Source organism: Copidosoma floridanum, unplaced genomic scaffold, assembly GCF_036245765.1.
Source record: "Copidosoma floridanum isolate Cflo_tuat_1 unplaced genomic scaffold, Cflo_Japanese_pri ptg000005l, whole genome shotgun sequence".
Classification (NCBI taxonomy): domain Eukaryota; kingdom Metazoa; phylum Arthropoda; class Insecta; order Hymenoptera; family Encyrtidae; genus Copidosoma; species Copidosoma floridanum.
Genome location: NW_028321882.1, coordinates 4,780,682 through 4,796,334, shown reverse-complemented (window position 1 = coordinate 4,796,334; position 15,653 = coordinate 4,780,682). Strand labels below are relative to the sequence as shown.

The following is a 15,653-nucleotide window of genomic DNA, read 5'->3' as shown; positions in this document are numbered from 1 at the left end:
CTGTCACACCATAGTCTGCCAGCTTTTTCATTGTGAGCACCCAAGCATCCAGGCTGGTCAGTGACAAAGACAAAGAAAACAACTCTCTCAACAATAGCTCTTACAGATTAACTACCCAGATCAAACGCTCTCCCTTATGGTCAATGCCGTATTTGGACGTCTAACCCGTCTGCCTGGTAGTTACTCGTAGAATCCCTATTGAACATGTACAACATCTTAGGTGACAGAGAAACATATGACTTTGTCCTCTCCTCTCTCGATGTCACCACTATCTCCAACTTGATAGACATATTGTTCACCCAGACAAGCTTGTCAAGTTTCACTCCAGCGTATTTTGCCTCACTCAAATAACCAGCCCAATGCTAAGGTCTTTGACCCCAGTGGATTTCAGCTTTGCACCACTGGTAGCTGACACCACCCTGGTACATGAGATCGCTGCTCTATCTCTTTAGGTCAGCCAGTTAAGCTAGGTAGTTTCCAAGAACCGTAATAGCAACAATGGTCAGTAGCCTTGGCAATGTCAATACTCTAGGTCCAGGTCGAAATCCAAGGCCAAAAAATTGCAAGCCACCAGCGGTGCAAGGCTTTGCTGGTACCATTAAAAATTTAGTGCCAAAGCCAGAATATATGAGCAAATCTGCACCTTTATCGCGGTCCAAGGAAAATAAGTAGCCCATCTCTAAAACACATGAAAGGGGTGGTGAAATTTCCCAGCACATTCTTCACAACCCGTCGAGGACACATTTTTCCATCAATCGGGCTCCAAGGCATTTATCATCCCGAAGGGCTTCAAACAGCCCAAAATGCGGCATTAGCTGACGTTGCATGCAGCATACCTATCACATATCGCAACCTATGGCATACAATCAAAGATGGTCCGTCTCAGCATTTACTGGGCCGTCAGCTGTCTTTTCATCGTGGCTGATGTCTTCGCGGCAATCATAGAAGAATACTTTCTTAAAAAGACTAGCCTGCTCGTTAACGTTGAGAGTAAGAAACTCCTTAATCTTCTTACAGGTTTTTCTGCACCATGTCACAAGTGCAACGCCAATCTCCACCGGGTCTCAGCCATAAGAAACGCAGCAGCTCCTGGCCTTCTTAGCAAGGCCTACGACGCGCTCCTGCATAAGTTCAAGGACGTAATGGTGTGTGAAAGCATTACCGTCCTCCTGCCTGAACTATCAGTGGGACGCTGCATCGCCACAATATGCTCACCAGTTTATAAATGACCAAGGTGGCTCGTTGGCCCCCACCACGAGGTAGTAAAATGGAAACTTTGCCCACTTATTGACCAAAGGATAGTAAGAGCTTCCATTAGTTAGTGGGCTAACCCGCTACACGTTGTGGCGAGGCCCAAGGGAGGCTGGTGCATCCCTGGTAACTACCACAAGCTAAACGCCATCATCTTGTCCGTTATTATCTGTCAATTGTATAAGAACTTATTCAAGAAGCCTCCAGACAGGTATTCTCGGTGCTATACCTCAGGAAGGTATTCTACATAATCCTGATCCCAGAGGATGACATCTCAAAAATATCCGTTGTGGCATTCTTTAGTCTGTTTAAATTTACCAGGTCGTCACTGGACCAGCACAACACTGCCCAGTTGTAGCAGTGCATGGTAGATCTTATGCTACGGGACCTTTGGACCCTTCGTCAAAGCCTACTTAGACGACTTCATTGTCCATTTCTTGGACATGATCTTCTTCCTTCTCTGAATAAAGTTTAATCAGTCTAGGATTTCCTGGAGCCTGACCACCTACTGCAGCTATGTCACTTTTTAGGGATGTTTAATTATTCTTGGAAGTACCTCCCTGGTGCTACTAACATTCTCATCTCACTGAATGATCTGCTTAAAAACTTTTTGAAGCAGCAGAAAGAGATTATCTTTCAGTGAAAACCTGTAATCTAAAGCTGCCTTTACTATGGCCATGCTTGCCAATGCAGCAACTACTTGCAGCACAACACAAGATTTATGTACGTGGAAGATGAAAAAAATGTCATCTTGGTACTTTCTTAGCGTTACAAGGGCTTGATCTCCGGTACTTTTGTAGCTTTATTGACTGTCTTCAACAACGTACTTCTCCCTTACTATCACTACGGATCAATGCACTCAACTTGAGTTAGCCATTTTTGAATCCCTCTTGAACTACCCGGACACGTGTTGCATACGCAACAAGCTAGAATATGCCCAAGGGAGTGGCCTGATCGAATGCTTTCACAGGATACTCAACAGGACCTCACTGATGTACTGGACTTAGACATTCTAGCCGTTAGCACTGCCACTGATCCTGCTAAGCCTACAAATGGAATTCAAAGAGGATCCGCAGGCATTTTCGGCCATAATGCTCTATAGCACCATCCTGTGTGTGCCTGATGAGTTTCTTGCCACAACTAGCAACCTCGAAGCACACCCTGTCTTTTTCGTTTTTTACCTTGAAGATCTAACCAAAGCAGTCAATGCCATATCTACGTTCAGATACTTGGCGAACATCAAACCCCCTTTCCACAAGCAGCTGAAGACGTGAAAGCACAGATGCGTTTACACAATGCTTCGCTCCCTGGACCCTCCATATTTAGGCCCTCAACGAGTCATCTCTCACCATGACAATCGCACATACGTCATTGGCATCAGAGGCAGGCAAGTAACCATCTCTATCAAGGATTTCAAGTCAGTAAACATGGATAAACCACTGATAGACCTTCTACAAGGTCCTCACAGCTTCCTCTAGCTAACCCTGCTCCCTTGATCAGCCCAGACACTTCATTTTCCAAGCAACTCTTACTACTTCAACAAGCCTAGGATCACTCTTCCCCACAAAAAAATCTAGTTGACCCAGCTAATTATAAAAGACCTTTAAAGATAGTCTTCTTACATATTTCTAGAACAAATAACACTAGAAGGGGGTAACTGCAGTGACCAGACTCTTGTCATGGCACTTACGCATCCATTGTCTGAAGCAATAGCTAGCCCCACGAGCCAACATTTTCTCTCTCATACATTTCAGCTCTAGCACCTAGCACTTACAGACATTAATTTAATCTTAGCGTTATGCTTTTATAAAAACCGTTCTACAGTTTATACCTTAAAGTGTCGTGTGCATACATCCTTCTGCGACTGCTCGTTTCAATCTCCAAGCTTCTACAGAAATATACTTTATCTTACCAAGTCAGAAGTATCTTTGATGTTAACTGTTTCTCCAAGAGCAAGATAATGTTAGTAAAGCTATGATTTACCGGTGTTTCCTCAACTCCTGAAGCACTTTAAGAAATTTTTTTCGAACCGTTTTTCAACTTTATTTTCTTTTACTAATGGGTTATTCGTACAAGGTTTTTATTGCTACAATTACTTATTTTTATTGAGTTTTACTTTTTCGTTATTATTTTTTTTCGTGACTTAAGTATTTTTTCAGTAAAAGACGTTTGTCACAGTTAGCGAGATTACAGTTTGGAGAGATAAGAAGAGCACAAATTTACAACAACTGGATTATTTGTTTTATTCTTTTATTCTTATGATTGTACCTGCATATACGCTTTCATATATATTCGACCTGTTTTTTTCCATTTTATTGATCGTTTAGTTGTACATTAAAAATAAAACATGTTTATCTAGTCGTTATCCACTGTACAAAAATTTAGAAAGTTTCTACAGATCATTCCCTTGTAAAAGTGATTTTATGTGACGTTTTCGTAAAACTACTTATTCAATTACGATTGGTTTAGAAAGAAACATGTCAAAAACAGGACCATCAATTAATTTTTCTGTTGTTCATCATACCCAAACTGTTATTATATTTGCAACATATTATACCGATAATATGTTTGTTATCCATTTTATATAATTTAACAACCATAAGTCATTAAAAATAGTTTTTGATTAATTTCTGTAACTTCTCTTAAGTCTTTACAGTATTGTTGATATTATTCATGTAACTAAGACTAAGTGTACAAACTAGTGTGAAAGGTAACTAGTGTGAAAAGTACACCATTAAAAATGTTATTAGCCTAGATAGTTGTCTTAAATATGTTGTTTTGTATTATTTTTAAAAGAGAAACTTTTTTTGTAGGGCCCTTACTTAATAAAAAAAAAGTAAAGCGTAACATTTTTGTAGCTCCCTTTCCTGTTTATCTTCTATAACCGCATGCTCTCTCAAAAGCCATAGTATATATATATATATATATATATATATATATATATATATATATATATATTCGATGGTAGCAGGCAAGTGCGCGCTCTCTCTCTCACTCTTTCTCTCGGCATCAGCAAATTGCATGAAAATTTAAAAGTGAAATCAGACAAGAACTTCAAAAACAAAACAGGTAAGGTCGTATAAGATAATATACAAGCCAGTAAGATATCAAGGAATCCCGATTAGAACCTTTCCACGTTATTACCTTAGGTAGCATGCGTTGGTCCTCATGTGGAAAGTGCGTTGAGTGAGATGGTGGCGTAGTTTTTTAGGGAAAGACCTCAGCCTTAACTAGACAAAGTAGTTTGTCTATGCGTGTATATATACTAAAAGGGCTTCACCCTCCACATGATCCAAGCACTAACCCCTCAGTTTTTATATCAGTTAAATCCTACTTTTTTTTAGCTTAGTTTTTAAAGTTAACAAAATCAAAAGATTTTCGTCAAGTAAATGAACAGTCAAAACAGAAGCATTGTAAATTTCATGACGACCTTTTAATTAATTGATAAGACAATTTTTTGCCATCGCTTTTAATCGCAAAAAAAATTAAAGAAGATTACAAGCAAAGAAGTAACATTTAGAAAAATTATAGTTACAAAATAAAGTATCAAAAAAAATTTCAGTTGACAATTCAATGGTTGTGCCATATAACTAATTTTTGTTTATGAAATAAAAATGCAATATTAATGTTAAATATTGTACAGCTATACAAATTATTATGTAGATTAATAACTTGGAGGCTGCCTGAAAATAACAACAATTCCTGATGTGTTTATAAGAACAAAATAAATGATTTCACAAAATCAATAAAATATGTTAACACTTTAAGGAATTGTATTATAAATTACTAAATTAAAATTTAAGTAAAACAAAGAAAAAAACAAAATTTAAAAATTTAATACTACAATAGGGAGATGAAACATAGTATCTTCTAAAGATCATGAAAAATTTTTTTTAACTTGATACGAAATAAATTAAACAAAGCTACATCCTTGAAGGATATAAATAAATTTAATAAAATAATACATCTAACATTTAAAGTTACTCGAATAGTAATTAGTTCAATAGAACACGATAGCCAAATAAATAAAATTATTAAGGAAGCCACTATTGTTATGTTACCATATCAGTTACGACAATTTTATGCCTGTTTGCTAATTTCAGAAAACATCCAAAGAGATTAAGTTTTGAAAACGTACAAAGATTATTTTCTGAAAGATTTTATAGACAATAATTGAAATCGTGCACTTAAACATATAAATGAAGTATTACAATAAAAAGACGAATAATCTGAAAACTTCAACTTACCTACACTTACAAAAGCTGATACAAAAAAAAGCAGTACCACAATAGTAATTTTTTTTGTACTTAATTGTTATATCAATGAATTAAAAAATGAAACAATTACGACATTAAAAATTATATGTAAACAAATAGATGAAATTTCATATATTGATGGCCTAGAAGTTTCAAGAAACTCATTTCTATGTAAGACGTTACTTTATTATTTAATTTCTCGTAGAAAAAAAAACTCTATGGCATGGACTGTTATGGCATTAATATTACTTCCGAAAGGAGGTGACTAGTCATAGAACATTTCGTTTACCATTAGACTTAAATGATGTAGAAAGTTTGCTCCTGAAATTTGAATCTGAAAAAAAAGTTGACAGAAATAAATTTTATTAAATGGGACAAGGCTTCTATGATCTCCAAGAAAGCCATAGAAATAGTTGAAAGAACATTACATAGCTTACAAGATACAGTTATCCATTTTGGTAGTAGATTAATTGTCTATAGAGACGATTTCAGACAGATTCTGCCAGTTCTTAAAAGTAGAAGTAGAATCATAATTATACAAAAAATAATTAGATAATTGAATTTTTCGTCACTGTTTCATATTCTTAGACTTAATATCAACATTTGCTTAACAAACAAAACATTTTTAACAGTATTATTAGATATTTTAAAAGAAAGAATTGAATCGTTTACAGTTTCAAATAAATGAAAAACAACTGATGTTTGTTTAAGTGTTTTTAGCGAAGATATTCACTTTTCAATAAAAAACTTTTTACTTACTGCTTGTAACAAATATACTTACTTTTTGAATAATAAAATTCAAAATCATGTAAACAAAGAAATGAGAACATAATACAGCACAGATCATGCTTCTTACAATTGTGTTAATGAGTCTAATAATAATATTTATATAAATTTTTCAATCGAGTTTCTAAAGAGTATTCGTGGAGGCTTACCACCGTATGACCTCAACTTCAAAATAAGAACAATTGTTATGTTTACACGAAATTTAAGTATAGTTAATGGCTCATTTAATGGTACAAGATTAAAAATTATTAAATTACGTAAATACAACGTTGAAGCCAAAAATTATAACTGGAGAAAAAATTAAAAGAGTTTGTATACCAAAAATAACGTTGAATACAGGAACCTCGTCATTATTAACTTTTATTTTGTACTGAAAACAATTTTCTTTAGTTTTTATGTTCTTAATGACCATAAATAAATCTCAAAGTCCAAAATTTAATAATATTGGATTATTTTTTAAAAAATCACTGTTTTTACATGGTCAATTGTACGTCGCTTTGTCAAGATACAAAAATAAAAATGAAGTTAACTTTAAAATAGTACTCAATAATAATTAAAAAATAAAGAGTATTCTTATGGAAGCAACTTTTGACGTTAACTAATCTAAAGTAAGTAAAAAAAAATTAAAATTTTTACACTAGCAAAAGTATGAAATCATACAAAATTTTTTTGCACAGCTTGTTTTAATTATAAATATGTGTATTAAATTAATGAAAGTATTAGTTTAGTGTTGTTTTATGATGATGCACATTATTTGACATATTCCAATAAATTTGATTTTTATCTTTTTGTGGTGAATAGGGTTACAAGCAAGGTCAACGGTGTCAATTTTTTATATGCTCATTCGTTGTAATCGATTTGGTATGAAAATACAATGTCATGTTTTTGAACATACCTAATAATGCAGTTAATAAGATTTTAGAAAATTCGAGAGAGAAAAACTGCATGCACCATAGTACTACTTTAACGGTGGTGTGGAAGTTTGCTAGTATGCTAACATAATTATTAGAAGAACGGTGGAAAGTGGATAAAAAAGTTAGAATATACACCTGAACGTTGCTGAAATAATGTGCTTAGATATCAGGGGCTTATATAAAACTGTAAAGGAAGCTCAGACAGAAGGTCTAAATAGTCGTATAACTAGAAGTTTTAAAAAACCGATATATGTTTACCTCACTTAGAAATGCAGCTAAAGGGTGACTGAAGGACGTTTTTAAAATTGTGTTAGATTATCTAGTTATTGGGTTATAAGGTTATAAGGAAGGGGTGAAGGGAGGGCTGAGGGACTTTTTTTAAAAGTGCAAGGAGAGCTAAGAGCGGGGATGTAAGAAATCTCTAAACTATAAATGATATAATAACTAACATTAACTTACTTTATTCAATGATGCTGCTGATAAAAGTCTAAAGAGAGTTCTTTCAAACTGTAAGGTAAGCTTTTCGGGTTATCCAGTTATTGTGTTATTAAATTGTGAGAAAAGTTTGGAGAGTGGTTGAGGAGGTTTAACAAAAATTTAACTTAATAAAAATATAGTTTAAACTAGTAAAATTACTTATTATTATTATATTACTCACCTTATTGAAAGGGGTACTAAGAAGGAGCTTAGAAGGACTGAGGAAAGCAAATGAGAATTGAACAGGGGTGCTTAAAAAGAAGTAGTCTTAGGTGCAGTAGTTAGTACGGAGTAGTGCAGAGAGAGGCTATTTTATGTATGTAGATATAGTATGAACTGTGCCACACTATTGTGCTCATGCGAGAGGGAGGGAGAGAAAGAAAGAGAGACAGACAAACAGATCCTCTCCGTGGCAGTTAGTGCTGGCTAGTACATATAGATAATATATATAGATATGTGCACAGCAGCGTTTGTACGCTTGCTCATTCGTTTCACGGGCTTACTCCCCATACAAGGATGGCCTAAAAAAGTTTTACTTCAAAAATTTTTAATCAAATATATGTTGCCCACTAAGTTTTAAATTACTTTTTTTACCCACCTTGCACATTTTTTAAAACTATGTATTAATCAGATATTTTGTTAGCTACACTTTAGGAAAGTTAAAATACATGACAAAGTCACAAGTTTAATATGCATATCCTTATGTCAGTGCTAGACACGATAGAAAGGGATTGAGAAAACGACAAAAATAATGTGAGAACCAATTAATAATCTTTTATTCATACGTAAGGATTGTCAAAAATTGCTTCTTACGGAACAGAGGCCATCTAAAATTTTTTCAGTATTTTAAAAGTCCATGAAAATCACAGAATTGGATAATGACCCGGAATCATTAGGTGACTTAAAGTTGTCACCGTCTTAAATAATGTACTTCTAATGAAAGCTAGGATTTAAAAGCCAGCGAGTCCTGCGGTAAAAACTAAGTTCTCATATATTTGTAGAAATGACATGTATACTGTAAAACACAAGGTTCGGAAACACATGTGCGTTCAACATGTACTTTTTTCGTGGGTGAGGGTGGTGTATTTATATTTTTCCTGTACATTTGTCATGTATGAAAGGCTCGGGAACTTTTAAAAGTAATGTTTCAAGTTATTTGTAGACAAAAAATGAAAGATATATATGTGGCGGATCAAGCCACCAAGCAGCAAGCCGACCCGAATAGACGAAAGCAGCGGATAATCCCGCGCGTCGTCTTCGACTTGCGCCAGACGGCGCCACGTCCCGGCGAAGCAACAGCGACACGTACGCCAGCTTAACTGGCAACTCTGCACTGAGCGTTAGTTACGCCTCAGCACGCACGTTAGCAACACAATGGCCTTATCGTATTTTATTTTAATAAAAGTCTTTTTATACGGACGTTTCACCGCCTCGTCTTCGTCATTTCCTGGCGCTGGCTCCCTCTCCACGAGCAGGCGTGATACCGCAGCATCGATTCCCGAATTGGTGACCCCAACGTGATCTGTTTTATTTGCAAAGGGGGATCTCAGGACAACATCGAGGTGAATTCCGTGAAACAGTGCGTGCCGCAAGAGAAGAGCTGAACGACGCTACACACGTTCACGTCTTCCTTTACGCGTTGTGCAACCTTTTCCTCGAGGCAACAACGTGCGCACGGTGGCTTTCCTCTTGCACCGAGCGTACAGGAGCAAGTTTTCTCCGTTGTGATTTTCCTCTTGGAGGAAAGCAAAAAGCCCTTTCTCGTCGCGAGCCCGCGAAAAATTTTTGGCCGCCATCTTGGTCACGGTTAGCGAGTGCGCGCGAGTGACAAAGACAGTGACATAAAAACAAGACACAAGTGCTTTTTGCCGTGCATTATCGCCGGCGTACCGTTTTTTCTTTTTTTTCGCCCTGGCTCTCAGCGACGAAGAGTACGAGGAGGCGCAGAGTAACCCTGTCACTGAGCAACAGAGCGGCCGGTCCGTCCGCGCACATAGGCGAGACGAGCTGCAGGAGCAACAGCGCCTGCAACGGGAACTGGAACGAGCCCAACAACTGTCTCCAGAAGAGGCACATAACCTCACCGGCCCAGCGAACGACACCGGGCCAGCGAACATGGTCGACCAAGCACAGCAGCAATTAAGCAGGGCACACTACACCCTGCCTCGTTTCTGGGTAAGCAACCCCACAGCATGGTTCGTGACGGTAGAGACCGGACTCAAAGCACATGGTATCACAGATGACAAAGCCAAGTACAGCCTCCTGCTCTCCGCCTTGGAGCCGTCTACAGTCGCAGACCTGATGGCCGTGTTGTCTGATCCACCAAACGTAGATCGGTTTAAAAGCCTTAAGCAAGTGGTCATTGCTCGCTTTACCGACTCTCAAGAGAAGCAGCTCGACCAACTATTTCACAGGCTGGAGCTCGGAGACAAACGTCCTTCGCAGCTGCTACGGTTGATGAAGACCTTGGCAGGCAACAAAATCACAGAGGACGCTTTGAAAGTTAAGTGGCTACACCTACTTCCTCCCCAGGTCTCCCGCACTCTCAAAGTGCTCAAAGCAGCTACGTTGGACGAGCTGAGTCAGTCAGCAGACGACCTGATCGAGACCCCTCCACGGGTTTTCTCCCTCAGTTCTTCAACGACACCTACGTCGTCTTCTCCCAGCCTCGTCGGCTCGGCTTGCTCGTCGGTTTCTACCACCGACAACAGGCTGTCACAACAAGTGGCTGCGCTCACCGCACAAGTGAGCCAGTTGGCAGTCCTGATGGGCAGCAAGCTCAACAACAGCAGCAACAGTGACAACAACAAGGGCAACAAGAGGCGAGGGCGCTCCAGGTCCAGAGGGAGACTAATAGACAACTCAGAGTCCTCAAACAACACCAACAACGACGCCGTGGGCATTTGCTGGTACCATCACAGGTTTGGGGCGAAGGCCAAACGCTGCATTTCACCTTGTAGCTACACACCGCCCCAGGGAAACTAGACGCTCCTCCTCTGAAGCAGACGTCAGAGGTAGGACATCCCGGCAACCAGTCCAAACGTTTGCACATACTCGACGAAGCCTCCAAGATAGAATTCCTAATCGACTCTGGCTCCGAAGTCTCCATACTGCCCAAGTGAAACTCCAAGCTGCCCAGGCAGCTGCAGAAGCTGACATTACATGCCGCAAACCACTCATCGATAGCCACCTACGGCCTGCACACTCAGATAGTGGAGCTAGGTCTCAGGAGAAGGTTCAAGTGGCCTTTCATCGTTGCCGACATCTCCTCTGCTATTATCGGTGCTGATTTTTTGGCACACTCCAGACTCTTGGTCGACGTCAAGGGACAAAGGCTCATCGACCCACTCACGAACCTGGCCAAGGCTGGCTCTCTACGCACACCAGGTGTGCACAGCATCTCGGCAGTCTTAAGCCTGGCTGCGCCTGGACCTTTCTGCAAAACCTACGATACCCTGCTCTCCAGCTTCAAGGACATAACCTCACAGCGGTTAACAGTGGCCTCTCTTCCCAGCCTCCCAGTGCAACACTGCATCCAAACCACCGGACCTTCGGTGCATGAACGTCCACGCAGGCTAGTGGGCCCACGTCTGGAGGCTGCCAAAAAGGAAATTGGGCTCCTTCTGGAACAAGGTATTGTGCGACCCTCCGCCAGCCAGTGGGCCAGTCCCATTCACGTGGTGCCCAAGCCAAACGGAAGCTGGCGCGTCACCGGCGACTACCGCCGCCTCAACGCTGCTACGATTCCAGATCGTTATCCTCTTCCTATAATAGAGGACCTTCTCCAGGAGGCACGCGGCAAAGTCTTCTCAGTGGTAGACCTGCACAAGGCCTTCTACCAAATCGCCATTACAGAGGAAGACATCCCGAAGACAGCTATCACTACACCCTTCGGGTTGTTCGAATTTACAAGGACGTCACTGGGTCAACGCAACTCCGCCCAATCACTCCAACGTACTGTAGACCACCTGCTGCGTGATCTACCATTTGTACGAGCCTACCTCGACGACTTCCTCGTGTTCTCGCTTGACCATGTGACACATCTTCAACACCTGCAGAAGCTGTTCGAGGTTCTGCGAAAAGCCAACCTCCACGTCAACCCAGAGAAGTGCACCCTAGGCCAAGACCAGGTCACATTTCTGGGCTACTCAATCAGCGCAGCCGGTTTCACTCCTCCTCCTGCCAAGGTGAAAGCAGTGCAGGACTTTCCCAAGCCGGAGTTCCCTCCCCAGCTGCGTCGCTACCTGGGGATGGTGAACTATTATCGAAGGTGCATACCCAGGGCAGCTTCTGTCCTGGCTCCACTCAACGACCTGCTCCAGAACCTACCAGTGAATGCTAAGAAGGTCCAGCTTAAGTGGACTCCGGAAGCAGACACAGCCTTCACCCAGTCCAAGGCAGCCATAGCAGCAGCAGCCACATCAACGTTCCTGCGTCCGGAGGCAGCTCTGGCTCTAAGAGCCGACGCATCCGGTATGGCCATCGGAGCATCTCTGGAGTAACGTCTGCTAGCAGGAGAGTGGATGCCTCTTGAGTTTTTCTCTAGGAAGCTGTCCCCGATGGAGCAGCGCTACAGCACTTACGATCGGGCGCTGCTGGCCGTCTACTGTGCAATCAAGCACTTCCAAAGGTTTCTCGAGGGAAGGTCATTCACCACCTACACCGACCAGCGCCCTCTCACCTTCGCAGCTTTGCAGCCATCGGACAAGGCCTCTCCCAGACAGGCTCGCCAGTTGGATTTCATTCTTCAGCACTGCACTCATCTCCAACACATCAAAGGTGAGGAGAACGTTGTGGCTGACGCTCTCTCCAGGGTAGATACGATCACGATGCCTACTCGTCTGGATGCGAGTGTGATCTCCGCAGCACAAGCAGGGGACGAGGAACTACAGAACCTGCTCTCCAATCCGCACTTCACCTTGCAACAAATCACCATCGATGGTCATCAGCTCTACGTGGACGCCTCCCTGGAACACATCAGGCCCTACGTGCCAGTATCTCTCCGTCGTACGGCCTTCGAGGTCATCCATAACCTCTCTCACCCAAGTGTCAGAGCCACGATGAAGGCAGCTGCCTACAAGTTCTACTGGCCCAGCATGAGAAAGGAAGTCTCCCAGTAGGCACGGCAATGCACAGCTTGTCAAAAAGCGAAAGTGCACTTACATAATAGAGCAGCCCGGACTCCTTCGACGCACCCACAGCCCGCTTCGACCATGTCCACCTGGACCTTGTCAAGCTACCAAGCTCACAAGGGTTCCAGTACTGCCTGACCCTCATCGACAGATTCACTAGATGGCCCGTGGCCATCCCTATCGTCGATCAGCAAGCATCTACAGTGGCCAGAGCTTTCATCGAAGGCTGGATCGCGCATTATGGCACTCCCCTGACCATCACCACCGATCAGGGGGCCCAGTTTGAGTCAGCGCTCTTTGCTGCTCTCTCGAAGTATCTCGGGACACACCGGACAAGGACAGCTCCATACCATTCTCAGTCTAACAGCCTCATCGAGCGCTTCCACAGAGCTCTAAAGGCAGCACTCATGTGTTCGCCTGAAACACCTTGGCCGACGATGCTACCTCTGGTACTCCTAGGCCTACGTACAGCATTCAAAGAAGACCTCCAAGCCTCCCCAGCAGAAATGCTTTATGGGACGACACTCAGGATTCCTGGAGAGTTTTCCGTCACCACCAGCCACCCAGGAGCATGCCCGACGACTTTCAACGAGCAGCTCCGAAGCCACACACAGGCCATAAAACCCGTGCCAACTGCTCGACACACAGCTGATCTGAAGCCTTTCTTCCATAAGGACCTCAGAACCAGCTCTCACGTATTCAGGCGCATCGAAACTGTCAGACGCACCCTGGACCTACCGTACTCTGGACGACAAGAATTATGTCATAGACATAAATGGCAAACCAACCACAGTTTCGACAGACGCTCTCAAGCCTGCATACCTGGAATCGGTACCGTCGTCAACAACTCAACAGCAGCAGCAGCAGCAAAAGACCATCCCTGCAAAAACATCTTCACCGCCGCATCAGGGAGCATTACCCTCCACCAACCCTCCAGCGACAGCTCACCAGCCCAGCTCATCAAAGGATCCATCGTTCCACTTGCCTGGAACAAGTGGCACTAGAGGGGGGGGGGTGAATGTGGCGGATCAAGCCACCAAGCAGCAAGCCGACCCTAATAGACGAAAGCAGCGGATAATCCCGCGCGTCGTCTTCGACTTGCGCCAGACGGCGCCACGTCCCGGCGAAGCAACAGCGACACGTACGCCAGCGTAACTGGCAACTCTGCACTGAGCGTCAGTTACGCCTCAGCACGCACGTTAGCAACACAATTGCCTTATTGTATTTTATTTTAATAAAAGTCTTTTTATGCGGACGTTTCACCGCCTCGTCTCCGTCATTTCCTGGCGCCGGCTCCTTCTCCACGAGCAGGCGTGATACCGCAGCATCGATTTCCAAATATATATATTTGTAATAATTTTGCAAACATGCTATAAGTTTCTTCAAAATCTTCTACCTTAATTTCACAGAAAAATGTTAAAAATACTAAAATTTGAGGTTATTGGTTTTTTATGTCTTTACATAGCCTTACACTCCTCTTTTTGTGTGCCACAATATTTCTTTTATCTTGAGGAAACTCGTCAAACTTGTTATTTTTGCTCTATCTTGCTTACTTTTGAAGTTACGACGTATTTTGTACCATTTGGATGGTATACAATATAACAAAAACCCGTTTAACCGATACTGGCTATCTACATCAATCTGCCATACATGCAAAAATTGTTTATTCATGTACTTTATTGAAATAATAACATTAACAAGTGTACATAGTATTTATATTAACTACCATATTTTATACAGCAGCAAGTAGTCAAATATGTACAGAATTGCACAGTAAAACTGTAACAGGAAAAAGTTCAAATACACACTTAAACTACATGCACACTTTGATGGTTGCACCCAAATTTCATATATCTGTAAACAAGTCACACTCATATACATACATGCATGAATACATTGTATACGTGGACACTGTACAAAGTAACACACTAAGACATGGCAATAGGAATATGCATAACACTTAACTTGGCATGCATGTACACGCTTGCTCTTTTAATTTTTAAAATCTCTTTATTTATTTTATTACTAGTTTTAATATGCAAATTCACCACTAAGTTTCTACTGATTATCTCATTCTGGTACCTAAGCTTACAAGGGTGTGGACGTCGTGTGTGTACGTGTAAGCCAAAAAAATGCTCCCATTTACTTAAACAACATTCGTTTGCCAAAATTCTTTTTGTATTTGGTTCGTAATCGAATTTTATTCAATTTAATTTTTTTCTTTTTTGTTTTAAGCCAACGAAAATGGGAGTGTATGCTTTAATTTAAGCTTCCTGGCTGATGGATCCCTGTTCTCGACCATCTTAATACACAGAAAATTCACGGAGAGTATACATCACATCGTAACTCACGATAAAGAACTTCGATCTAAAAATTATAAAGAATATTGTAGATGAAATTCCGTTAGCCTTTCTTCCAAGGATCTGTGTTATGTAGGTATTCTTAAGATGTCTCGTGATTGTGATTCATTCGTAAGACAGCTGAGAGTTTGAAACTTCTATGTTGATGTCAAAAAAGCAAGAAAATGAAAAATAAAAGAAGGTGTCCTAGCTCTGCAAGTATATATAGAGTAGGTAAGCTTCTACCTAATCCTGCAGTAAGTAAAATTTCAGATTTTCATCAAAGTTAAGTAGATAGTAGGATAATGGCTTAAAAGAAAGCTGTTATTTCAGTTGACAGAGATAGTATGAAATAAAAAGATTTTTGCTATCAAAAATGTGTTTTAGCACGAGGCGAGAAGGAGGCATACGTGTCTAAATTTTTTACAAAAGTTCCGAGACCATGATTTAAGCTTCTGATTTAACAAAGCTTACAAGAAACTTGGATGCATACATTGA

General features: G+C 41.0%; 1 protein-coding gene across 1 annotated transcript; it reads left to right on the top strand.

The window, feature by feature from the left end:
* The first annotated feature begins 8,853 nt into the window (after positions 1-8,853).
* Positions 8,854-12,186, top strand: LOC149375652 (uncharacterized). The gene is made up of 4 exons (XM_089598076.1): positions 8,854-8,989; positions 9,235-9,490; positions 9,607-10,605; positions 10,824-12,186. Exons 1-4 carry the CDS (start codon positions 8,854-8,856, stop codon positions 12,184-12,186), a joined length of 2,754 nt encoding a protein of 917 aa, XP_089454202.1.
* The last annotated feature ends 3,467 nt before the right edge of the window (positions 12,187-15,653 follow it).

Coding starts and splice junctions, on each gene's coding strand:
- LOC149375652 (XM_089598076.1), top strand. CDS start 8,854: ATGAAAGATATATATGTGGCGGATCAAGCCACCAAGCAGCAAGCCGAC. Junction 8,990..9,234: donor CGGCGAAGCAACAGCGACAC/GTACGCCAGCTT, acceptor GGGGGATCTCAG/GACAACATCGAGGTGAATTC. Junction 10,606..10,823: donor ATTTGCTGGTACCATCACAG/GTTTGGGGCGAA, acceptor CAAGCTGCCCAG/GCAGCTGCAGAAGCTGACAT.